Source organism: Beta vulgaris, chromosome 2 (assembly GCF_026745355.1).
Source record: "Beta vulgaris subsp. vulgaris cultivar EL10 chromosome 2, EL10.2, whole genome shotgun sequence".
NCBI lineage: Eukaryota > Viridiplantae > Streptophyta > Magnoliopsida > Caryophyllales > Amaranthaceae > Beta > Beta vulgaris.
Window position 1 is genome coordinate 51,835,114 of NC_079203.1, and position 27,290 is coordinate 51,862,403.

The 27,290-nt window shown below is 36.5% G+C and overlaps 1 protein-coding gene across 2 annotated transcripts; it reads left to right on the forward strand.

The window, feature by feature from the left end:
• The first annotated feature begins 584 nt into the window (after positions 1 to 584).
• LOC104906742 (protease Do-like 7) lies at positions 585 to 26,701 on the forward strand. Of its 2 annotated transcripts, none has more exons than XM_010695541.3 (24): positions 585 to 1,126; positions 1,229 to 1,299; positions 6,183 to 6,317; positions 9,350 to 9,408; positions 11,654 to 11,690; positions 12,173 to 12,298; positions 12,658 to 12,747; positions 15,102 to 15,167; positions 15,281 to 15,337; positions 15,422 to 15,487; positions 15,905 to 16,012; positions 16,402 to 16,482; positions 18,229 to 18,278; positions 18,419 to 18,584; positions 20,640 to 21,146; positions 21,786 to 21,968; positions 22,042 to 22,147; positions 22,482 to 22,652; positions 22,828 to 22,907; positions 22,990 to 23,217; positions 24,175 to 24,390; positions 24,536 to 24,693; positions 24,912 to 25,023; positions 26,038 to 26,701. In XM_010695541.3, the coding sequence occupies exons 1-24, from the start codon at positions 838 to 840 to the stop codon at positions 26,212 to 26,214; spliced, it is 3,339 nt and encodes a 1,112-aa protein (XP_010693843.1). In that variant the 5' UTR covers positions 585 to 837; the 3' UTR covers positions 26,215 to 26,701. The 2 variants fall into 2 exon arrangements, with proteins under 2 accessions (XP_010693843.1, XP_048495414.1); XM_048639457.2 differs by lacking the exon at positions 585 to 1,126 and adding an exon at positions 2,902 to 3,034 and having other exon boundaries at positions 1,239 to 1,299.
• Positions 26,702 to 27,290: the final 589 nt, after the last annotated feature.

Consider the following 27,290-nt stretch of genomic DNA (forward strand, 5'->3'; position numbering starts at 1 on the left):
GATTAAAATACTAAAAAGTGAATGACATGGGTGGAAAAAGAGGAGAAAATATATGTGATATGTTACCAAATATAGAAAAAGCAACAGTGTGTAGATTAAAAAGAAACGGACTAAAAAGGAAAGTGTGTAGATTAAAAAGAAACGGAGGGAGTACTAATTTTATGACAAGGCGATGTAAGTAGAGCTGGTCAACTTTGCCCGACCCGATTTTTTTTGCTTTGGGTTAGGTTTCGGGCAAGTCAAAAATGACTTTTTAGTCTATTTTTTGGCGCGGCCCGAGTCTATTCCGAAAAGTATACTCATTTTGGTCCAAAATAAAAGGTTTAAGCACACCCAATATGCAATTTTTTTAGGCACAGTCCGATGCGGCCCATGATCAACTCTAAGGATAAGGTGTTACACAAGAGACAAGATTTGCTAACAAAAATAATACAGTCAAACAAGTCCATTATGGTTAATTGGTTATGGCCAAAAAGTCGAGTTGTAATACAAGTAATTTCAGTTGTAGGAAAAAATGAAGTGAAACTAGTAGGGCCTACACGTAACACTTTTTAAACATTGTGATTGGTCATTTGGAGTACACCGCCGAGACCGAGATATTCGCCGTTAAACAAAAAACATTGGTCTAATTTCCGTCCAACCCCTCAAAACTTCAAACTATATAAACAAACAAATTTCCATCTTCCCCCAATTTAACAAAATTATCATTTCAACACTCACACACAGACACACTCTTCATCATCTTCACTTTCTCTCTCCTCTAAAACCCTAATTCTTCGTCGATCGATCAATAAATCAATCAAACAATCAAACTCAAACTTCAAATTCATCGAAAAAATGGGAGATCAACTGGAAAGATTAGGATCAGAAGGAATTTCAGCAGGATTAGAATCATCAATGAAAGAAGAACTTTGCATGGAAATTGATCCTCCATTTAGCGAAAATAGCGCAACTGCTGAAGACTGGAGGAAAGCATTGAATAAAGTTGTACCTGCTGTTGTTGTTCTTCGAACTACTGCTTGTCGTGCTTTTGACACTGAATCTGCTGGTGCTAGTTACGCTACTGGTTTCGTCGTTGATAAGCGTCGCGGAATTATTCTTACTAATCGTCATGTTGTTAAGCCTGGTAAAAATTGAAGAATTTTTTTCTTGGATTTTTTTTGGTTTTGGTTGAGTTAATTGAGGATGTTTTAGTGTAATTAAGCTAATGTTTTTGATTATTTTACAGGGCCAGTGGTTGCGGAAGCTATGTTCTTGAATCGAGAAGAGATTCCTGTTTATCCAATATATAGAGATCCAGTGAGTGAACTTTTTTGATATTCTTGCTTTTATTTTAGATTCTTTGATTTCTACTTCAAAATTATGTAAAGTAAGATTCGTGTCTGTGTGTGTGTGTGGAAAGGAGGTAATGATGTTTGATTTGCCTTTTATTTTGAATGGAATGTGGGGTGATCTGCTTTGAATATTGTGTTACTTTTGGCAATGCATTTTGAATGGAATGTGGGGGTGATTTTACTTTGGATACTGCATTTTGATTTGAATATTCTGTTGAAATTGTTATGTGATGTTTTGGGGGCGGGGGAGTTCGAGAACTGCACCTTTAAAGAAACCAACAGTAAGTGAAAGGTTGAAGAAAATTATGACAAATAAGAATTGAATTTTGTGCTTCAAGTGATTAATTCTTGTATTTCAATTGGTTACTTGGCGTTCTAAGAGCTGAGTTTTTATGTGTAATTACACTTGAACTTGATTATGTTGGATATGTTTGGTACTTGGTAGTCGTAACTCGTATGATTGAGGGTTCTGTATTTTCTCTCTGTTTTTGTGGTGTAGGAATTTGCTTTGTTTTTGAGCTTGGCTTTGACGGTCCTCAAATGCAGTCTAGAATATACCATGTGATTGATTATAGAGTAGTTGCTTCACTTATCGCATATTGTCTGTTGAGAGGTGACAGTTGTTTAAATCTAAGTTCCAAATAAAGCTCAGGCTCTACCATGCACCCTTGAGACTTAATATTAATTCAAAGACTGTATTACTGCTGCTGTACTGCATTGCATTCTGTCATATCTTCAACTTCCATCTAGATCTCCCAGGTTGCAAACAATTACATGATATCATTCACACAAAGAATTACCAGAATTCGTCAAAGGCTCTTGTCAATTTTATAATGCAGTAGTTAATTGAATAAAGTATTGTATTTCAGGTACTTTTTACCCCTTTATCTTGAGAGAGTGTTATTTTTCTGGCTGGTTTGGAGAACAAAAGAAATAAAATAGGGAGGCATTTTTCCATGCAATTTTTTAATTCTTCTTTTTATGCTTATTCCCCCCAAGAAAAAAAACAAAGAAAAAGAAAAAAAGAAGTCGTCATCAGTTGTTAGAGAAAGATGCTCACGAGACCATTGTTGCGGATAGTTCTTGCATGCATACTGCTGTCTATATCTGTATTATATTATACATAACTCGTTTTTTTCTTCTTTTTTCTAATGAATAAAGATTATGATAATGAGATACTCCCTCTGTTTTTTTTATCTTTCTCACTTTCCTGTGTACATCTCCCAATGCACATCTTTGAACTTAAATATCTTTCATTATATATTAGTAAAAATTATAACCATTGAATATTAATAATGTATTAATTTAGACGAATCAAACAAGACCCCACATGACTATATTTTTTCTTATAAAATGAAAAAAATTGAGAAGATTCTCTCTAAGTATGAATAGTATCAAGATTCTAAGTGAGAATGATAAAAAAAACAGAGTGAGTATATGCTAGTCTATGCATTTGTCTTTACCTATGGCCTGATTAGTGAACATAATGATGAAATCATTTGTCTTTAACAGAGTAGTTTTCATGAATTGTAATGTCAATCTAAGTTGCCCTCAATGTTTATTTTAGGTAAGGAGTCATACCTGAGTACCTGCACCATCCAATGCTAGGGTCTAACTACTTTGGTGCTACATAACGAGAGGAAAGTTAGGCCCAAAGGTCCACAAACATGATAGTCTCCCAACCATGATCTGCTTTCTTGGTGAGGAACTATCAATTGTGGCTGTCTATTAGTTTGCACATGTATCTTTGCATATCGCCTGATGGGTTAACGTGATATACAAATTATTCTGAGGTCTTTCACATAGCAGCCTTTAAGGATCCTTACTCGTTTGGTGAATTGAACTTTACCTCAATAGCTAAGGTATCAGATAGTCAAGTTGCAAGAGCATCTAACCTAAATAGGCTGGGGATTCGACTATGCTAGTGCCATAAGGTAGGAGGGACAAACGGAAAAAGAGTGGGAGGAATTCAGGTTTAGAATCTTACATACTTGGCGGCGCAACCCCTGTTTGGATGCTCTTTTTTAATATAGGGGAGTGTTTATTGTGGAATGAGGCTGGATGCTTCTCTAATTTTAATTTGCTCTCGGTGCCTGAGTGATATGAAATAGAAGTAGTAATTATGTAGAGTTCTAGTTCTGTTAGAATTCTATGTAAATTAAGGTTTTATTTAATTAAGTGTTTAAGTGATAAAGGAATCCTATGAAACTTAGGAGTCTAATTCCTTATCATTGAGTCTTATTAGGAGTCTTAATAATTAGTATTTATCTTATATTAGGCGTGTGATATAGTTAGGGTTTAGTTTGTTATTTGTCTTTATCCTTAAGATAAAGACAAATAAGTTTATTAGTTGTTCAATATGCTTAGGAAACTTGTACTATAAATACAAGATTTCGGCCATCATAATAAAGAGTGTGTTTTGTTTTGAGTTTAATCTATTCCTTGTGGAATTAAAGTTTTAGGAGTGAATCCAAAGTTTAAGCAGTGAATGCAAACCCAATTATTATCAAACCTTGGTTAGGAGTTGATAATTCCATATCTTGAATTTCGTGTGTGTGACGCATAGGAAGTTCGAACCTAAGTCTTGAATTAACATTCAAGATTCACTTTCTTGGTTAAAGAATCAATCAAGAAACAATAAAGATACATTCTTTCATTCAAGATTCATTCAAGAAACCATAAAGAACCAATCTTTTAATCAAGAACTTAAGTATAGCCTTCAGTTTCACATCAATTGGTGTGGCTGCTGGGATCATAAAGGTGTTTCATTGGAATTGGAAGGTTATAACTCGTGCAAGAAGAAAACCTCCCGTAACAGTCAGTTTTTGAGGTAACTTTGCAAGACTCGTTCTTCCACCTCCGAGCGAATTTTTGGGTGATTCTTGATCCTAAAGTGGACTACTATTTGTCTACTTTTTTATCCTAAAATTTCGTAAGGTTTCGAGTTGATTTGATGTATATTCGAGACCGATCTTTCGAATTGGTCAGAAATCGGATAAATCTGGCACAGTGTTGGGAGAATTAAAACTGCAAACTATTGGCTTGGAATTTTGTGATGAAATTTTGGTCGAGTGTTGCAAACACATAAGGCTACCTGGATATAAAATTTCATAAATTTTCGAGGTGTTTTGATTGCGTTTTGGGGTACAGATTTCAGATGTATTTTCTGGGCAATTTTCTGTCAGTTTGAGAATTATGGACATGAATATCTCGCCTGAGTTCTTAGAGGCTTGTAAACGATTTGAAAAGGCTAAGAAAGATTGTTATGATCTTAGGAAAGATTATTATGATCTTAAGAAATATTATTATGATCTTTTTCATCCTCCTATGCGGGAAGAGCGCTTGGAACGAATGCAACGAAACATGAAGGCAATCTTGGCTTCACTTGCACAACTATCTATTCCGCATGAATGTGAAGAAAGTAAAGAGGAAATTCAGCAAGTTTCAACTAGCCTTGTGGAAAATAATGTTCATGATTGTCAAGTGTTTGAAGTTGAAGAAAAGATTAAAACTTTAGCTACTCTTGCAGGCATTAACAATCCGGTCCTCTTTAATATTGTAGTTGTTGCCAAAATATGGACTTCTCATACTCATAGATGCGTGAACGCCGTGAATTTTTCTCTTATTGCTAATGGGTTTAACAGTGCTAATGATTCTCATGCTATAATGCTCTTTTACTGGGTTGTTCAACGCATATGGATGATTCCGTGGATTTCAAAACTTGAGACAAGTTTTTTTCAAGAAGGGGAGTATGATATGAAATAGAAGTAGTAATTATGTAGAGTTCTAGTTCTGTTAGAATTCTATGTAAATTAAGGTTTTATTTAATTAAGTGTTTAAGTGATAAAGGAATTTTATGATACTTAGGAGTCTAATTCCTTATCATTGAGTCTTATTAGGAGTCTTAATAATTAGTATTTATCTTATATTAGGCGTGTGATATAGTTAGGGTTTAGTTTGTTATTTGTCTTTATCCTTAAGATAAAGACAAATAAGTTTATTAGTTGTTCAATATGCTTAGGAAACTTGTACTATAAATACAAGATTTCGGCCATCATAATAAAGAGTGTGTTTTGTTTTGAGTTTAATCTATTCTTTGTGGAATTAAAGTTTTAGGAGTGAATCCAAAGTTTAAGCAGTGAATGCAAACCCAGTTATTATCAAACCTTGGTTAGGAGCTGATAATTCCATATCTTGAATTTCGTGTGTGTGACGCATAGGAAGTTCGAACCTAAGTCTTGAATTAACATTCAAGATTCACTTTCTTGGTTAAAGAATCAATCAAGAAACAATAAAGATACATTCTTTCATTCAAGATTCATTCAAGAAACCATAAAGAACCAATCTTTTAATCAAGAACTTAAGTATAGCCTTCAATTTCACATCACTGAGTATCTTCCCTTGGTTCTTATTTATATTACCAACCCACTTGATTGCGGAAGCCGGAAGGGTCCCTAAGAATCAAGGGCATTTTACAGAGTTTTTCAAAGATCTCTTGCAATTGATGTTTGGTTGCCTATGACTGACCTTGAGCATCTTTAAAATGTTTGCATTTATTCTGTTGCAATTTGAAATTGCCAATTTTTTTGCTTTCATGACTGATTTATGGTGTTTGAAAGAACATGGTTTCTGGAATTGTTAATATTGTTGGATGCAGATGCTTTTCTTCATTATTTATTACTCCTTTTTTAAGTTTGATTGTGGACAAACAGGCTGCGAAATGAACACTAAAGTTTTTGGGATTAACTCCTAGAGCTAGGTATTATGAGAGAGAGCTCAAGTGTGTATGGATTTTGTTGGTCCTGGTCACTTTGTTCATAACACTCGTATGCTTCTTTGTTCTTTCAGGTGCATGATTTTGGATTTTTTCGGTATGACCCTCAACAGATCCGATTTTTGAGCTATGAAGAGATACCTCTTGCACCTGAGGCTGCTTGTGTGGGGCTTGAAATCAGGGTTGTTGGTAATGATAGTGGAGAAAAGGTAGTTGCCTTCATTTCATCACTAACGAAGTACTAGGATTGTTGTTTGTGTTTGTCATGGTAGTTTTATGTACTTCTTCTTGATTGCTATGACTTAAGAATTAATATGGTAATAATTCTTTCAATGATTATCACTTTTTATTTTTTGTGTTTTTATTTTTCTGCGGCATTAAAATTCATTATGGATGCTGATGGAACTAGCAATATTAGAGGTTCAGCGTTCACTTTCCCAACTTTATAAACAGATATGGTCAAAAACCTGATTGCCGCCTCATTCCGTAGCTAAGGTGCTTTTGCAGGGAATATGTGCGCACTTACCTTCTTGCATTTAGGCACTTTAGCTACATGGCATGAATAGCGCTTACAGACACATCGATTGATGATCTTGCACACACTTATATGTTCGTTATGTCATGTTCCTCACCTTGAAACATTTTTGCATGTGCCTATAAGTTAGTTTCTGCAAGTTGCTCTCTTGGCTTTCATATGAATGCAATTACTATAAGTGCATATACCAATATGTGTATCACCTTTATCTATCATGCCGATAATTGCCTTCTCATATTTTCACAAGAAAAATAAAAGAATCTAAATCTTGAAAGCTGAAATTTATCCTCTTAAGATTTATATTAGCAAAGGTACCTTCATAAATCATAGGCTCTCTAGCACACACTTCTTCCAGGTCACATACTCGTATCTGTACCGATACGATTTGTTTCCAGTACGGAAACACGAACCCATGTCCTAAAATGCTGACCCGTCTATGTGCAACTTATGAGATTCGGGGGGACAGTTGCTGGAGATCATTTCCAAGATTGTTCATTATATTTGTACCCTTATTCTTACTTGTGCAGTTGATGAGATTTGGGGTCTGGTCAAGGATGCTCCATGTGATTCCAACCTTTTGGTGAATGGTGGTGGTAACCTGTCAGGAGTGTAGGTAGTTCTGTACTATAGCATCACTAGTTCCTTGTTGCATTGTATTTAGGGAGATACACATGCTGATGCCTTTTGCTACTTCTTTGTAGTATACTTCCGAATAAGTATATTCCCCTTGTCATTTATCACATTTACTATGGTGTGCCGATTTTCTAGGGGGGAGTTGATGATGTAGTGACAATTATTAGCAAGGTTGTTTAGATTTTAGGCCAAGCTGTGACTCATAGGACAATGTCAAAGTGGCTCAAATGGAGAGCAACAAATGGGTGAGTGTAGCTTTCCTTTAAGGTCAAGGGATATATTCAACAGCATGATTATTATACCAGCCTTATTATGTGCATGAGTTGGAATTTTGAGCATTCAAGAAAGATCAGATTGGGGCAGACCGCATATGAATGTAATAGTGATGCGTGATTTGAAATTTTGGGGGAATGTCCCTAAGGGATGAAATTCAGAATGAAGATACTCGGAGAAAGGTTAGAGTTGCAGAAGTTGGGGATAAGATTAAGGAGAGGCGACTATGTTGGTTTGGGCACGTGCAATGTAGACCGAAAAGACGTACCAGTAAAAAGAGTAGAGAGTTGGGATATGGGGATTTTAGATGAAGATGAGGAAGACCAAAGGCGAATAGACGAGGGAGGAGTTAGAGTTAATATGAAGAAAATTATTATGGAGCAATATATAACAGTTGATAGAAATGATTGGAGGAAGAGGTTTTTTATGGACGCAGAAAAAATTTCCTGGTAAATGTAGCCGACCCCATCTTTGGGATCTATGCTTTGGCATTGTTGTTGTTTTTACTATGGACCTCTTGTTTGCGTCCTACACTTTTCAGATCTTGGTTGTTTTAACAACCTTACTAGAATACTCCCTCCGCTCTTTATTAGTTTACCCATTTTTTTTGCAGAAAGTTTTAGGATAAACAATGTTGTGGGACATAGAAGGAAGGAGAAATATTATTTTATGTTAAAGTTGAATGTATGTGTGATGGAAAGTTAGTGGTCCCATTCCAAAAATAGAAACAAAAGAAATGGGTAAACTAATAAGGGAAATTCCAAAAAGGAATACGGGTAAACTAATAAAGACCGGAGGTAGTAATTTATAGAAGATTGTTGATCCTGTATTTTCAGTTAATCCTCTTTTAAAAAATGACAAGTTTGTGAGATCAAATGTCATGGGTTAGTATGCCCAAATTGTTGGCATTGTTAGTTGGGGGGGGGGGGGAGAGAAAATAATAGTCATTGCAAATTAGAATAATTATATTTTAAAAATTATAAATTTTTCTTTAAAAAGCCACCAATAACTTTTCAAAAAAAAAAAAGCCACCAACTCTAGTCTGGTGAGCTTTATAATTGACACCCATTGCGGTTTATTTTGAACAGACTTTCTCTTTGCTTGATACTTTTGTCTTTATCCAATAACTCTAGTTTCATCAAATTTTCAAGAATTACTTCCTAAATATCTTTAGAAATACAATAGTATGACTTTTGCAATATGCATATACTAATTTTGACCACAATGTTACTAAGATATAAAAACATATGTTATGCTATTAATTGCAACATAAGGGGACAATGTTTTAGGACAACCATGTGATAGGATTGAGATAGAGAAAGACGAAGAAGGTATCTATTTGATGAGGCCCATATGCCTAAAAAAAGTATATTGCAACTAGTTATACAATCCTTGAATAGGAATTTTTTGCGACAAGAAAATGAAGTATGTAGTAGAAGGTTGTTGTCAAATTTCGAATAACAATCTGAGATAGTAAATGTTCAAAATCAGGAGGATAATTAGTAAGACACTATTTGACTGGGAGATAACCTTTGTTAGAACTTCCAATCAGAGCGTCAAAGTGAAATGCAGGAAGTATTCATTACCAAAAAGGGTTAAGATAGCAAGACTTGGCATTTTTCCTTGTGTAACACTGTAGCGTACTAGCACCTGGCCTTATTTTCTGTTGCTCGTGATACATATCTGATTAGTGGAATGATATGTTGCGTTTCTCGCCAAATTTTCATGGTTGATAAAAGGTGGGATTTGTCCGTATCATCCCTTGTACTTGCTTGATGTTATTTATTACTCTTCCTGCAGGTATCTATTTTGGCTGGCACTCTTGCACGTCTTGATAGAGATGCTCCCCACTACAAAAAGTATGTGGTAAATTAATTTTATTATCAGCCCAAATTATTGCTTGTTTAAGATAAGAAAGTTCCCCCCCCCCCCCCCCCCCTTTTTTTTTTCCTAATGGTTGTTACTTGAGGATTATGATGGAGTGGAGTGGAGTGGGGTGATGCTGGACTTTATTATGTCCTTGCATTATGTGTCCATTCCTTGCTAAGGAGGTAGATTGCTCAATGGCATCATGCCTCTTAGAAACCAACTTTCTCATTATTCGAGTTAGGGATGGCAATGGGTCAGACTTGGACCAGATTGTGCATAATCCGACTCTGACCTCTACAAGAAGTTGGATTTTAAATTCGACTTCGACTCCAGCACCCGACTCCGAAAATCCGAATCCGATCCAACTTAAAATCCTAGCATCTGACTCCGACTCTAACCCGATCCGACTTTTTTTTTTGCCCCATTTTTTAAATAGAAAAATCTTCCATAATACAAATAATCTAATCATTGCTATTTTTTTTTAACAATCATATATATGAAAATCTTATATAATACAAATAATCTAATCATTAGTATTTTTTTTAAAAAATTATTTCTTCAACAGAAAAATCTTATGTAATACAATTGTCTCAAAGTCAATGTCTGGCTATACATACATAATACATTAATATAAATAAAAAAGGACTAATTGCTTAAAGTCGAAGTTAGATTCAGATGTTGGATATTTTTATCGGATCGGACACTGACTCTCCCAAGACTTGGAGTCGGACTTTTTAAACGAAGTAGGATTTAGATTTTTTTTTTGTCAGAGTCGGCTCAAACTTTTGTTTTCTGATCGGGGCGAACCAGGGTCGGATCCAGATTGGATTGCCATCCGTAATTTGAGTGGTAAGGGTGATCTTATTGAGTGGACTAGCGTGTGGCAAGGATTGCAAGCAGTGGTGCATGATTGTATTGTCCTTACTCCAATTTTATCTTATAGACAGATGATACAATAAGGAGAATAATGGGGTTGAAGCAGAAGGGGATTCTTGCTGCAGTTCTTGAACAATGTATCTGCATCTTGCACAAATGAAGTAGGGCGGAGCTCTGATGGGCTCTCCTTAATATGCAGGAATGGTGTAGGATTATTTGTGAAATGATCGAAATGGGCTCTTAGGAATGTCATTATCTTTCTATATCAGATGTTCAGTGTGTTTATCCTGTTGGATTGTGATCTAACTATTATTTCTTCATTTGCACTCTATCACCACTTTGTCGTAGTAGAACCTCTTGTGCATCTTGAAGTTAAATTTTTTCAATGTATGGAAAACGATTTCTTGGACTTGAAGATTATATTTTTAGACTGCAGGCTACTAAGTTGTTTGGTTGAGATGCATTTATTACTATAACCCATATCATCCTGGTTCAGTATATGTTCTATAGACGACGAAAAGTTAGGAGCTGTTCAGATATGAGGATTTGGAGGGAAGGGAGGGATTTGGTTTCTCTTATTTGGATATAGCATGAGGGAAAGGAAGGAAAGAGAATTGCAATGATTCTATTTCCTTCCCCTCTTAACAAACCATGTTCTCCGAATGTTTGAAATATTTGGAAGGAAAATGCAAGCTCACAGTCTGGCATTGCTATTATCTGGATAGAGAAAGTAAGGGAAAGAAGCTTGTAGAAACAGCTACAGAGAACTGAAATGTCATTTAGGCTTGTTAAATTAGCTGGACGAAAGTCTTTTCTGACAGATAGGGTACAATTGGACTTCCCTTGAATATTGGTTAAGCTAACTGGAAGGATAGATGTCTTACTTACATTATTAGGTGACATGTATGTCGTTTCCAGAAAAGACAGAAACAAAAGCTTACCTAGCTTTCTCGACTGAGAGGATGATGCTATTTATGCTCCTGAGAATTTCCTTGCAACATCTTTTGGGAAGAGAACATGGGTTGGGGGCTGAAGTCAAACTGTTAAACAGTTTGATTACTCTATAAATGCTGTAAGCTTTTATATCGTGTCAGCCTGTGCTTCAATCGTGTTATAATTTCTGGGAAGCAATATTTGATAATTATGCAGTGGCGCGTTGATATTTGTTGGACATAATGTCTGACACTCTGCGTTTTCCCCTTTTGTGTTTTGCTGATATAAAGTCATTATATGTTAGCAGATTCTGCAAAAGTTTTTTTTTTTGCCCTCCTGGCCTCCTCTTTCCCTTCTAAAGTAAATTATTTCTGAATGCATTGGCTTGGGTGCATCATAATTTTCTTTTTCTTTTTGTGGATGCAGGGATGGGTACAATGATTTTAACACATTTTACATGCAAGTAAGTGGGTGGTTCTATTATTGCCTAGGAAGTTGAACTCTTTTTTACTTTTATGTTTGATAAATATGAAATCAAATTGCTGGAAATTTTTGCTTTGAATTATAATGGAGTAAACTAATCAAACTAAATGGCACTAAACTAACAAATCTCTCGAACTTTCTTCTCACTTGTTGCGAGGTATTATGACAGAAAGGGTGCTCAATGCCTTTCTAACAAGATTTATATGAACACTTAACAGCTTTTCTGTGTATATGGGGGTAAGATTGTCTCAATCTGATCCCTCCAGTACCCCACTAACCACCCTTGACAGGTGGTATCCTCTTGAGGGTGCTGGCCTGCTGGGTAATTGTATAAGCTATAACACCCATTTTCTCTCTCTTGCTAATGAGTAATTAGAGACGTGTTCAGAAGTTTTAGTTCCCTGCACTAAGAGGAATGCCTATTATGATAATTGATAATTTTAATTTATCTTGATGTTGCAGGCTGCTTCAGGGACTAAGGGTGGTTCTAGTGGTTCCCCTGTTATAGATTGGCAAGGAAGGGCAGTTGCGTTGAATGCTGGGAGCAAGTCATCCAGTGCTTCAGCTTTTTTCTTACCCTTAGAACGTGTGAGTTATGATTTCAGTCTCAGATCTTGCCAGCTTTAAAAAACTTCATTGCAAAAGGAATGGAGCATTTTATTACTAGCACCTCGAATAAAAGCATGTCTCGTCTCAAGATTTGGCTGGCCCAAATTATATGATTAGAAGTGAGATGGAGCTAGATGAATCAGCTAACATGAGGTTTGCATGTATCTGGAGCTAATGGTTTAGAGTTGAGTGTATATATTGATATTTGTTTTGCTGGTTGACTTGACATCTGTATGAATCACTTCACAAATATTCCTTTAATTATTTCTTGCAGCTGCTGCAATAAGTTGTGCTCTACCATCATGTTGCTATGTTTTAGAATTACGATTTTTGTGCAGGTTGTCTGGGCACTAAGATACCTCCAGAATGCTAGAGATTTGTCTTTAGATAATTGGCCTTCTGTTACCATCCCCCGTGGTACGCTTCAGGTTTGTTAATATTTTTTTTTGCATATGATTAATTTTGCTGTGTGTGTCTATGTGTTTCAGAATTTGTGCGTGTACAAGTGTTTTTGCTTTTTAGTGTTCTTGTGTGAAAAAAATTCAACACCTACAGGCTATGGCACACCTGGAATGGATCATTTTGCTTGCTGGTCTGTAGACAGATAGGCGCTGGCAGCCTTAGTGCTATCAATAGAATCCCTCCTGAAGTTGCTTTACAAGAATCATTTTGATTGGAATTAGAACAATAGTAATAAAACCAATAATGCAAGTGATACTATGACAATGATAGAGTTAACAAAAAGTAATAAAGGGAATAGTCGTAATGGCAGTGGCCTGCAGATATCAGATATGGTGGTTTTGCTTGTTGGTCACAGCCACAGGTCTCTGTATATCCCTTTTCCCTCTTGCATTCTCTCTCTCTCTCTCTCTCTCTCTCTTATAACGCAAATTGCAAAATACTTTTTGCTGGATGCAAATTTATTCTAATGGGATAGCACTTCTTATCAAACAAACACGAAATATATATATGAAGGTTATTCTGCTCGCTTCCTCTGCCTAGCCAGGGAGCTATTGTTCATACAAGTGGCACGAGAGAATGACGAGGTTTCTAGCTCACTGATTCCCTTGCCAACGGTGTTAGGATCAACGACTCTCTATGTTTCTATATAAATGGCATACATGCTATTTTTGGCTGTTTCAGATAAACGAAACACACCTTTCATGGAACATTAGTCCTATTTATATCTATCTCCTCGTCCGAAAGGCAAAACAATCCCCTTTTCCTTTTATATGTCTCCTCTTCCTTTATAAGTGTGTCACAACCCAATGTTTCATTTATTTTGAATCACAGGATTAGTATTTGAGTCCTTATGCTTTTGTTATCGATCAGAGGTACATGGTTCTTTGATTTGGAGTACTGGAAATTGAATTATGGACATACATCGTTAGATTGCTGCACTCTAAGAGAATGATAAATTCCTCTAATCATGGGTTGATCGAGAGCCATCACATACCTCAGACTACAAAAGGGAACACCCAACACTTCATCTACATCATACCTCAGATCACCTCCTCTTCAAGTTACCCCTTTTCAGGCAAGGGCTCTTGAAATTTGAACTTCTGATCCCAGGATGAGGAACTTCTGTAATCTGTACTACATTATGTTCTGCCATGTTTATAGCTCACAGTGAGCTTATGCACAGAACACGGGACAACCTTCACAGGTTCATCTATACAATCAGGAGATATTGAGTGGTAGTGGTTTTGAAGCACCATATTATGATCTTAATCACCAATTTTCATGATAAAGTACTATGTCATATTTGTTAATGGTGTAGAGACCAACATTTGGAACATCTTAATAACGTTTATTTATTTTTATAGTTGAGACTTGAGAGACTTCTATGTCGGGTGCTGAAACTTAATTTGTCTCTTTATGCTCTGTAAATATTTATCATCCTGTTGATCTCCACGCCAAGTATCAAGGGTTCAGTTTGGAGCTGTGTTTCCTGGTCCGCTTCCCACCCTTATGACTTTCATCTGAGCTTGCAGCCTTGCAGATGCGACATTACTTTGTAGAGTTTTGATAGACCAACACAGAATGGTGTGCGAGCTGCTATGACCGAACTGGGAATTATATCTTTATCCTTTCCAGTCACCTTTTGTCCATGTAATTAATTGTGAAGGGGAAATTTACAATTTGGATTTTTTCTATATCTAGGGTTCAAATGTTAACCTCAGGTTTGCAAATTTGGAGGTGCAATTGACTAGATATCACAAACTAGGTAACTGTTTGGTGTGGCCTACTGTCTCTTTTCTGGTTTCTCGTATGTTTGGCAGTCCCACTAAGTGGTTGGTGTACATATGTTGTGTGGTGCCAACAGTTGCAAACTAGGTAACACTTGTATGGAGCTTCCGATGATTGTGGTACACTTGTGCATTTCACACAAATTTTCGGTGTGTTCTGCTGTCTCTTCCGGTTTTCTTGTATGTTTGGGAGTCCCACTAAGTGATTGGTTTACATGTGTTCTGAGTGGTGTCAATTGTTGGAACTCCCAGAAAGGTTTAGGCACTTGATCTCCTTCCTTCAAGGTGATTGAGTTGAAGGATTTTTTTTTTAATTTAAAATTTCAATTCCTGATATCTGACGTGAAGAATTCTGTTTAGTTATATGCTTAGAAACTGGATGAGAAGTGCTTGAGTACCCTACTTCTAAGCTTATCTGGGTATTTTTTATCACTAGCTCAGAGATACGTGTGCTTTAATTATCCAAGCTGGGCTGCTTTAGTATCTCTATATATCATTTATTGATATTGATGATTCTTTTTATGGTTTTGTAGGTGACATTTGTCCACAAAGGTTTTGATGAGACATTCCGACTTGGTCTTCAAAGAGATACTGAACTGGTATTTAGTGGGTCTTGGTGTCTCTTATTTCTATATTTGAGGCATGCATGCATGTCTATTGGGATATTGGAAGTTATTTTTATGCTGACTTCTTGCTATGTCTTATTAAGTAGATGGTACGACATGCATCCCCAGCAGGAGAAACTGGAATGCTCGTCGTTGATTCAGTGGTGAGAATTTATTTAGAAGCGAGTAAGGAATTCGTTAGAATTAACAGTGTCAGTCATGCCACTTGCTTCCTTTTCCTATTGCAGGTGCCAGGTGGGCCAGCTCATAAACATTTGGAAACTGGTGATGTGCTTGTCCGTATCAATGGTGAAGTAAGTCAAAAGAATTCTCCAACTGGTTCTAGATAAAGTTTAAGCTACAGACTTCTGCTTTGTCATTAATAGAATGTTGGTGGGTCACAATAAATGAAATGGTTATCATTATGTACTATTCTAGGAAAGTCGTTGATTTTGTTGGTAATGTTTCCTGGAAAGTTGTCTTAATATAATATGGAATGGTGCATTCTACATATATATTTTTCTGGTATTATCATGAATATACATGGAAGCATGCCTGATAGCATGTAACTCAAAATAGTAGCAAGGCCTTGTGCACAGTGTACCTTTATCAAGCTTCCGCTTTTCTGGTGATCAATGGTTTTCAGACTTTTTTGGTGACCAATTCGGCAAGCATGGCATAACTAGGCTTGCATCTCATAACTGATATGAACGTGTTGAAATTCAATGCAGGTTATGACTCAGTTCCTCAAACTTGAGACTTTGTTAGATGTCAGTGTAAGCCAGAAAATCGAATTGGAAATAGAAAGAGGTGGCACTCCTATGACAGTCAACCTGATGGTGAGCTCACAGTCTCTTGATCTTTCATATGAAGCTTAAATTACGTGCTTATTGTTTTTAATGAAAGAGAAAACTTGGTGAATGTTGTTCAACTCAGTGAATGTTGTTAATGGCTTATGGGATAACTGCATCACACTGGTGTCTTTTCTTTCACTTTGTAAATATCTCACATTTAACTGCTAATGTGACTGAAAGCACTCAAGTAAGGTAATAATAGAGGTAATCGACCGCAAGAGAGCTTGACAATAACATGATATTGCTGATTAGTCTGAAGAAGTTGAAGTATTTCCATTGTTTTTTTTTGGCAAGTAAATGTGTCAAGACTTGTTTTGATTGGCCTGTTTCAGAACAATTAGCAAGCTTAATCCATGCTTTCTTGTATCATTCAGGTTCAAGATCTGCACTCAGTTACCCCTGACCACTTTCTTGAACTAAGTGGTGGTGTGATTCATCCTTTGTCCTATCAGCAGGTCCGTGCTCCCCCCCTCCTCTTTCCGGCTGAGCCTTTATACATAGAATATTGCTCTTTTTCTTAAGTTGCCTGATTGCTCATCTATGCTTTTAAGTGCATCTGGAGGTGTACTATGAGTTTAGTTAAATACAGCATGCTGCACAACATGTAATTTACGGCAAATGGCTAGAAGACTACTCTGAAGTCTGAGATTTTCTTTGAGTCTCATCATTCATTTTTTGAGTCTCCTTAATTAAATTTGATTTCATTCTGTTGCGTTATCTAATGAACTGATTTCTTCAGGAAGAAGTTTAAGAGATAGAAATTGTGATCAATTTGATTTTAGAAAAGTGAAATTACATAGATATAATGATAAGACAAGCATGAGTGAGGTTTATTCTCTCCCAAAGTAAGCTAAAGAAATCCCTCACAATTTCTGCATATCCTCGCTCATCTCTTCTATTTATATGGAATCAGATTCTCTTTCTGTCTTCCTCTCTAACTCTCTTACTATTTTTAACAAGCTACTGCTAACTGAATTATGTTGCTTCCGTTCCCTTCAGGTTAGTTATTGCACATTACTGTTCTAATTTCTAAATTCTAAGGGACGCTTCTTCGTAAATCGTGACAATTCTATCATGCTTATAATTTTTAACTTATCGTTTCCCTCTCTCACTATGTCTCTCTTCCGCTGTGCCTCCTTCTCAAGTGTAAGATGATCTTGTAATTTCATGGGTGACTGTGTTCTAAGTTGCTTGGCTTATTATGCTGTGAGCCTGTGCTATGGCCTTTCTTTTATTATTTAATATTTGTTATTCACTTTAAATACCTTAAGTCTGGGTCTGGCTTTGTTGTTCCCTCCTGTTTTCTAACCGAGTCTTTGGTTTTAATGCCTTTTTAGAAGAAGTTGAACCATTTACGCGGCAATATCGAGATGATTGATTATCTCTATCTAATGATTTTGACACCCAAAAATGATATTCTGCAGTCTTCCGTGAGATAAATTACTTAATTGCAAATGAGACCACTTAGAATTAAATCGTAGGATTGAGTTTTGGAACCATAAGATGCTACATATTTATAAACAAATATGGTTGTAATATTGCAATGTGGTAACTATGATATTTTACATGTGAACAGTTCAAATACTTTATTCTTTTACTTAATATATCAAGTTATCAGAAAGTAAACATAATAATTAATTCGTTTGCAATGAAATTGGATTATTTTTTATTTTTTTTTAACAATTTCAAACCATAAATCATAAGCTTGTATGGTTTGTTTATTTTGTAATTTGTTGATTGTAATGACTAAATAATTTACATCCGTTTGGCATTGTAATTTGTAAGATTAGATCACTGGAACTTAGGATAATCGAATCGCATTAAAAGCCTAATCTTCAGTTTTTATATCCAGGTCGGATGGTAAGACCTACAGGTATTAACCTGCTTAAAATTGGAATCAGTCTCCTTTTAGGATTGTCGGATTGTAGGATTTTGTGCTCCAGATCGGGATATAACAACCATGCTTACTTGGGAACTTAATATTCTTATTTTGGGAGTGTTGAAATCATTTACCATTATTGTTATATTCAGCCATTTGGCGCACTTGCATGAAATACATTTGCATGTATGGGAACACTGTTTCCTGTCATTTTTTACTTTCTAAATTAAGTATTTAATCTTTTCTTAGTTTCTTTATTTTTAGTATCTACTCTTAAGCTTGCTTTGTTCTTAAAATAATTTATCGGTCAACTATTTTGCAGGCTCGAAATTTCCGGTTTACCTGTGGGCTTGTTTATGTAGCAGAGCCTGGGTAAGCTTTGTTCACCAAATGTTTTTTTTAGAATAAAAGATTGGTTAGTGCTACTTTAGTGGCATATGATCATATTTGCAGACGTAATTACTTGATTGACATGTCTGATAAAGCCTTTTCTCTTTCTTTATTAATGCCAGATACATGCTGTTTAGAGCCGGAGTGCCTCGCCATGCCGTTATAAAAAAGTTTGCTGGACAGGAGATATCATGTCTTGAGGAGCTGATCTCAGTCCTCTCTAAGTTATCCAGGGGTAAACGTGTGCCACTGGAATATGTAACTTACTCGGACCGGCACCGTAGAAAGGTAACTGCCTGCCCTTATGTTAGCTATTCTATTTGTAAGTCTCATAAATGCTAAGATGAAGTTAAATAACAGTTTTGATGTTTGAAATTTTGTGTTTGTTTACACTGGATGATGTTTATACATGCTTTGCTATGATTGCTTCATTGCTTTCAGACTAAAGGAATTTCGATGATTTTTGCCAAGGACCGAATGCTGACCTCTTGCTAGGATAACCCGTCTCAATTTGAAGTGAGAAAGCTTTAAATACCACTCTATGGCTGCTCTTGTTAATGAGCCAATTCAACGAATTTAATGCTTGTTATTAATCTGTTACGTGAGGCTGCGATAAAGTATGCTTCCGCAATATGCAATAGTTTCCGCAATGGTGACCTGGACCATAAATAAAAACTGTAGCTAGTTTAGCTGGAGAGGATTCTTTTTGCTAACTAAAGTTCCTTAGCTCTGTGACTGACAATGTGATTCTCCATGTCTCAAATGATTGGTTGAAGCCAAAAGACATACTAGTACGGCCTTTTAACATGGGTAATCGAGTGTATGGATCTTAATAACAATTGCACTTGGTTCAAGTTAGCCACAATATCTATTTGCAGGGATACTTTATGTACTGCGTGCTCCCAGTTCTCTAATTTTCATCTTTGCATTTCTGTTCAATTCTGAATTATTATTTTGAAGATATTCATTGTGCCATGGTTGATAGGAAGTAGAAGTACTGATGTTTTCTTTATATATGGAATAAAATTTGCCAATTTGTGTTGAGACTTATGATTCCAAGTCCCCCACATGCAAAGGCACTAAGGCAGTGCTTATATTTTCAGGCGTGAAACATGGATAATCATTTTGATTCTTATGTACCATCTTATGTTTTAGTGTATAAGTGTGTTACTTGCTACTCTTTAGCAGACGCTTCTGCTTATTAATCATACAATTGCTGTTGCTGAAATGACACATGGGTGCAATCCTTATATACTGTTCTCAACAAGTTTGAGGTATTACATTTGGACCTCTACAACTGTCAGCTGCAGGATCCATACAAGATTCTTCTACGATTGTTTTGTACACGTAATGTTCTCTCACAGTGTAGCGATTAGTTAATGGATGCAATTACAGAAATTACTGAAATACAGCATGTGGGATTCCATTGCTTTATATGGTGATTGTTTTTGTACACGTAACTTTCTCACGCAGATTAGCAATTAGTTGATGGATATCACAAAGAACACTGATATACAGCATGGGTTTCCGTTGCTTTATACCCTCTTACAAATATCCAGTTGGCTCTATATATAAGATGGAAAAATATGTTAGTGACTCTAATTGCTTGCTATTCTTCAAACTCTAGATTTGATGATGATCTGTAAGCTGACTGCCAGCACGCAGATTGCTTTCTGCTCGGGTGTCCTTTCACTTTCTTGATAATTATGATGGTGAAATCTTTGTTTACTGCTGTACTTTATTTCGTGTTATGTTTTGCTTCTTGGCTGCATGTATGTCTTTCAATGTGATCTCCCCTCTGCCTTTTTCACTTGTATTCAGTTGCTTACATCCTTAAAATGTCTCCTTGTTCATGTCTTTCAAGTCCTGTTGTCATGACAAAAGCATAAACAAGGCCAAAGCATTAATCCCAAACGATGGGTGGGCTTTATGAACCAACAAACAATGCCAAAGATCCTCTTCCTGCGTTGACTTCTATGTAGTTCTATATGCTCAAGCCAATTTATTTATATATCTTTTTAAGTTCCTTATATTATATCATATTTGGCCTCGATTTCTTCTAAAATTCCCACAATAAATCTTCACTTTCCTTAGTGCATCTTCGGGTAAATGCTGAACATGCCCAAACCAACGTTTCAATGTAGCTGATTCTCGCTTCATTATGTGCAACTCCAATCTTCTTGCAAATATCTTTATTACGCTTTATTTCCTGAAGGTGTTCCACACATCCATCCCAACTTATGCATTTTCACTACACCTGTCATTTTAATATTATTGCCCTAATTTAATCTAATTTACTTCGGAGAAATCACTTCTTTTTTTTTTGTCTTTGTTTGGGTGCAGTCTGTCTTGGTTACTGTTGATCGGCATGAGTGGTATGCCTTTCCGCGAATATATACACGGAATGACAGTACTGGTTTATGGATAGTGAAGCCTGCTTTACCGTCAGAATCTCCATTGCTATCATTTGGTATCAATCATGTCAATGGTGGCTCTAGCAATGAAGCAGTGTCATCCACCAACAGGGGGGCTTGTTTGATGGACTGTACACATCAAGAGAATCAGCAAAAGCTGGTTGATGGTGTTGCTATGATGGAGACTAAGAATGATCACACCGCTGAAGATGCTAACTTTCCGGATGAATCTGATGTAGGGAGCAAGAAGCGAAAGGTAGAAGAATGTTCTTCTGCTGATGGCATTGCTACTACCGATGGTTCGTTGTATGAACCTATAGGAGACACTGGAATTTCTGAAAATACTATCCCTAATAGGGATTGCCAAGGTCCAACTGATGTAGCCAATGCTTCAGTTGCTGAACGTGTTATAGAGCCAACTCTTGTTATGTTTGAGGTAATTTTTTTGCATGGGGTTGTTCATGCGGAGAAAATTTGATTTATCACATTGTTATACCGTTCATCATTAGCAACTAGTTTGGCCCGGGTGATATCCTTGGTTGTCGTTTGTGATATGATGTAGAAATATCAAGTATTGCTATTTTCTTTAATCAGTAATAGTCTATCGCTAAAGAGGTCAAGTTTTTAGTTCGCGTATGATAGATCACTGAGTTCAAATCTGTGTTTTTTTATGTGTAAATGGCTAACGTGGAAAGAGCCTGATGCGTGAGAAGGCAACATGCGACAGCTGATGTGGCATACTGACTTGCATGTTGGATGCTTTTTCACCACCTGATATGGCCCAGAGGAGCTCTTTTAGTTTGTATTTTTGTACTTGTTTGTTTGCTTTGTTATTGATTGTTCCGAGAACTTGTGTCACCTTTTATTTCACTTGGATGCACCTTTAAAAATTTTCATTCAGTTCTTTCTTGTTCTTCACTGCTAAGTTTTATTGGTTTAGTTTTTCCATGTCTTGATTGCCATTCCTCTTACTTTATACAGATACTCTTGGAGATTTTTGCTTTGTCATCTAGTGTATGATGAATTTTTTTGACACTCAGTATTACTTTCTTAGTTTCTTTCTTGTGACTTTCAGGTTCATGTGCCACCGTCCTGTATGCTTGATGGGGTACATTCTCAACATTTCTTTGGAACAGGCGTCATTATTCATCATTCACAGAACATGGGATTGGTTGTGGTTGACAAGAACACAGTTGCAATATCTGCATCTGATATTATGTTATCCTTTGCCGCGTTCCCTATTGAAATTCCAGGGGAGGTAATTAAGTTTGTTTTTTCTAATATATGGAGGCCCTGTAACTTCTCTCGCTTAATTTTCAGTTTTGTTGTAGGTAGTTTTTCTGCATCCTGTACATAATTATGCTCTCATTGCATATGACCCTTCTGCTCTTGGTGCTGCTGGTGCGGCAGTAGTTCGTGCTGCTGAGCTACTTCCAGGTTAGTTTGTTGTATGACTGTATGAGTTTGCTCTACTTCCACTTCTGTTATATATATATTCCTTTTACGCGTCTTACCATATTTAGCTCTAATATTGTGGAAAAGGTAGTTGAATTGCGATCATCCAGATGTTTGTCATAAGCCAAGTATTACTATTTGTGGCCATAAATTTATGCCTATTGCCATACTGCCTATATACTATCGACTGCTAAATCAGCATGCTGATGATCAAACTATTAAGAAAGGGTTCCTGTGTCTATGAGATCAGATACCGGTGCATTATAGTCTGTACTGGTCCTGTACATGATTTTGTTTTTTTTGCTGTTATGGTCAGAGCCTGCTGTGCGTCGAGGCGATGCTGTATATCTTGTTGGGTTGAGCAGAAGTCTTCAGGCTACTTCACGGAAATCTATTGTCACCAACCCATGTGCTGCATTAAATATTGGATCAGCTGATTGTCCTCGATATAGAGCCATTAATATGGAAGTAATTGAGCTTGACACAGGTAAATTGGTCGCCAGCAGGTTCAGAATTTTCTGGTATCATACTAATTGCTGTTATCTTCCCCCTCTTTCGTCCCCTGCATCTCCTAAAAAGAACTAAGGGTAGAAAGATTCGAATTTCGTTTGCCATGTTTGACTTAATTATATTTTGCAATATTGAGTTTTCTTTTTCCCCAGACTTTGGCAGTACATTCTCTGGTGTCTTGACTGATGATCATGGTAGGGTACGAGCAATATGGGGGAGCTTTTCAACTCAGGTTGTCCGCTCTCTTTTTGGCTTTTTAATAATGCTTAGCATGCTGCTGCTGACATTTCATATCATCATATGTTGATTTGCAGCTGAAATATGGCTGCAGTTCATCAGAAGACCATCAATTTGTCAGAGGTATACCAATTTATACCATCAGTCAAGTCCTTGACAAAATCTTGTCTGGTGCAAATGGTCCACCGCTTCTTATAAATGGCATTAAAAGGCCCATGCCACTTGTCAGAATACTGGAGGTGGAATTCTATCCTACCTTGCTATCGAAGGCGAGAAGTTTTGGCCTTAGCGATGATTGGATCCAAGTATGGTTCTCTTTTATGTTGTATTCTCTCTTCTTTTTATCAAGTTAAAAAAATTATGCCATGTGATCGGAATATGTTATACACAAGATTAGGGATACAAGTATATAACAACAACAGCGAGAAAGGCTATCTTGATCCCAAAAGATGGGCTTCGCTGCATGCATAAAGAAATGATCTCTTATGGTCAAATGATCCTGCTAATTTGGTTTCCTTTATATTATTTTCAACTTCTTCCATCCAAGTTATCTTTGGCCTCCCTCGTCTTGTTCTAAAATCCCTATAATCCCAACTCTTCACTTACTGCTGCATCTTATAATTAATGTCACACATTCCCAAACTAACATTGCCATTTCCCCCTTATCCTCGATTTTCGCAACTAATCTTATTTAAAAAATATGTTCATTCCGAATAATGATATGGGTGAGCTCTTCTTACTATCTTGGGAATTTTGGCTCGACTTGCAGCCTAGTCATGGTTTTCTTTTCCGGTTGCGTTGCTCCTTAAATGCAGTTAATCTCTTTGTTAAAGCAAGCATGTTGCTTTCTTACAAGCATAAATTAGCAAGTCTATGAAATTTGTGTTCACTGGAGAGGAGAGCATTTGCTGTTGATTGCACTGTGGTTGTGATGGAGGAGAACTGGATTTGAGTACTAATGTACTGCCTCTTGTACTAGAGTGAAAGACATCATGACTCTTAAAGGGGCTCTGCTGGAGTGTTCAAGAGTACTCTTGATAGTTTAACTTACAGAACTGCCTTACCTGGCTTCATCCCACCAATGTTGGGCTCTGTGTCTGGTTGTCAAAGTTTCTTTTCTTCCTGCTCTGGATTGATTACATGATCTTGTTCTCTACTTTTATTTCGGGGCCTTTTTTTGAATGATTGATTACCCGAATTGAATATGTCCCATGAATTAACGTTGTTTTTTTTTTTTTTACTTTCTTTTCTACTTGCTTCAGGCTCTTGTTAAGAAAGACCCTCTAAGGCGTCAAGTATTGCGTGTCAAAGGTTGTTTGGCTGGATCAAGAGCTGAAAACATTTTGGAACAAGGTGACATGATTTTGGCAATCAATAAAGAGCCTGTGACTTGCTTTCGTGACATAGAAAATGCCTGTCAAGATCTAGACAAGTATGATGAAAGTGATGGGATGCTTAAGATGACTATCTTTCGCCAGGTTAGTAATTGGATTTGGAACTCATAATTTCATGTAAGTACTCGATACAAGAATGTTAGTTGCCTTGGTTTGTGTGGCAGCTCTTTGCTACGAATGTATAATAGATTACTGTTCCTTATCTGTTTGGGGAATCTGGATCCTGCAGGGACGTGAAATGGAAGCAGAATTAGGAACTGATGTTAGAGATGGTATTGGTACAGTTCGTGTTGTAAATTGGTGTGGGTGCATAGTCCAGGACCCTCATCCAGCAGTAAGAGCTCTTGGATTTCTTCCAGAAGAAGGCCATGGTGTTTATGTTGCGAGGTAGTTATTTTAAATCTCTAATATTGTGTGCTGGGCTCTGGTTTTGGTCTTTGAAAGAAGAATATTGCTTTTCTAAAACAAAATAATAAATATTAGCTTCTGAGAGTTGTCTCTTCCCTTGTGCGACAAGTGAGCACATAATTTTTCAGTTATGTCCTTATTTTAAATTTTAGAAGCTATTGTAATCCAATATTTAAGTTTATGTGGTCAATTTTCAGGTGGTGTCATGGAAGTCCAGCACACAGATATGGTTTGTATGCTCTGCAATGGATAGTTGAAGTGAATGGAAAACCTACTCCTGATCTGGATACTTTTGTTAGTTTGACAAAGGTATATGATTCTTATATTTTTCAATTTATATCTGTCTAATTGCTTCTGTGAGTTACATTGTGAACATGATTCTTTTATTTATCAATATATATATATATCTGATTTGTCTAATTGCTTCTGTGAGTTATACTGCAAAAATGTGGCTCAGTATATTCTTTGAAGTATAATTAGGCAGAGAAAAACTAGAAAAATCAAATCACTCAACAGCCTAACTGTAGGGAATGTGTTTTAGTGCAAGTGTATGCGTGTGTGCATTTTGAAAACGTTGTGGATATTATTCGCTGTAATCTTGGACCTGGGTATACTTTTCACATCAAAGATATATGCTGCTACCTGATGATAGCTTTATACAACATGTCAGGAATTTGTTATACTACTACTAGATTCTGTAATGTCCATTAAGCTGCTCAGTTCTTGGAATTTTTTATGTGGAGGTTGAGTAATTGATAAATCTTAGAAATTAAAAGCTTTTTTTGTTCTTCTTCAATTTCAGCCAGGCCTATACGAAATTGTAGCTTGGTTTTAGTACAGTAATTCAAATCTCCCCCTCCCCCTCCCCCCTCCCCCTCCCCCCCTCTTAACTTTGAGAGTGTAGACACAGTACAGTAGCATATGTGACTTGTTCTCTAATAATGTATTTCCTTCACTAATAAGTAAGGTATTGTATCATTGTATGTGATTGCTTGATGTTGCATATTAAACTTTGAAACTCAAATGGTTTATTGCTTTGGCCTTTATGACTAAGCTCATGGTTGCTATTCTTTAGTGTCAAAGAAAGTAGGGAATTAGGAACAGGATAGGTAGGATTTAGTCTTTGCAAGGTACTCTTGTAAGATTTAGATTTTAGCCTTTATATCAGTGATCTCAAGAATATAAAAGGAAAAAAGAAGTTAAGAAATTGTCGACTGTTCACTACATTGGAACTCGTAGTGCTACAGTTTAGCTTTTTACCCCCCCCCCCTCCCTTTCCTTTCATATAGCACAATAACCTGGGTTTGCTTTGTCAATGAGCAGGAACTAGAGCATGGAGATTATGCACGTGTGAGGACAGTCCACTTGAACGGGAAGCCCCGAGTATTAACATTGAAGCAGGATTTGCATTACTGGCCAACTTGGGAGGTAAGGTTTGATCCGAATACCTCACTGTGGCGTAGGAACACAATTAAGGCGTTGGATACCATTGTTGCATGAATGGTTCCATCTACTGGCAAGCTCCATTGATAAGTAAATTCCCGAGAATGAGAAATGAACTCGAGAAATTTGTGAAATTATTTGGCTCTGCCCTCAGATGGTACATGCCTCATTGAACATTGTTTTAGAGCTGCTTCAAGATGATTCGGTTGAACAGTTCTGAGATTAATCATGCAGTTCAATTGTTTCTCATGGTCGAGGCCCCGAGGGGAGAAAGGTTGCTTTCAAAATATTAATCTTGATCTCTGTATGTTGTGATAGAGATTGGAGGCAGCGTCCATCCATTTAAAAAGAAGGGAAATAATTTTGTAGATGTTGTAATTGTAATCTCATTCAAGGATTACGTTAATATCGTGGTTTATCTAGGGATTTCTACTATTTCTATAGTTAAACTTTATGTATGGCGTTACGAAGTCTTCTTATTTGGTCAACTTGGGGGGTATTTTTCTCTTTTGCTTTGAAGTAATAGTTCACTTTATATCCATCATTTATGTTTTTCGCAAACTTTCATTTTGATATTGTCAACTCTTTATTTCCTTCTCTCGACTGTGTTAAGGGAAACTTATGTACATGTTGGAGACATGAAACATAAATCCCTAACAACTTACGTTTTCTGTACAACCCCTTGTGATCGTATTGACAACATTGCCCTTGTGCATTTATCCATAATTAGGTATAGTAAGGGCATTGATGTCAATGACACATTATCTTTAGATAGATTACTAGTTGTTTAAGACGTAAAAAAAGTAGTATGGTCCCAATTTTTATGAGATTTCTTCAGCCATCTCTACCATGAGACATGAACTTGGCTCCCAAAATTGCAAAACCTCTATTAGGGAATCTAGGGAACAAAATAATAGTGTCATGGGATTTTGTTCGAAATATCTAGATTCATTTTCGACAAGATTGGTGGGAGGAAAAAGCTATGAAATGTGTATCAAGGTAAGCATTAAAAAACCCCTCAGAAAAAAAAAAGTAAGCATTAAAAAATGAAACTTATCTTAAGAAAGTTATAATTTGTTATGGTAGCGAATGTGATCTCATCAACTTATGAAATAGGAGGTTGCTTAAAAGCC

Excerpts from the sequence above, each read along its gene's own strand:
- LOC104906742 (XM_010695541.3), top strand. The coding sequence starts at position 838 with ATGGGAGATCAACTGGAAAGATTAGGATCAGAAGGAATTTCAGCAGGA. Across the intron at positions 12,299-12,657 it reads TTTTCTTACCCTTAGAACGT|GTTGTCTGGGCACTAAGATA; the intron begins GTGAGTTATGAT and ends ATTTTTGTGCAG. Across the intron at positions 21,969-22,041 it reads CTATTGAAATTCCAGGGGAG|GTAGTTTTTCTGCATCCTGT; the intron begins GTAATTAAGTTT and ends GTTTTGTTGTAG.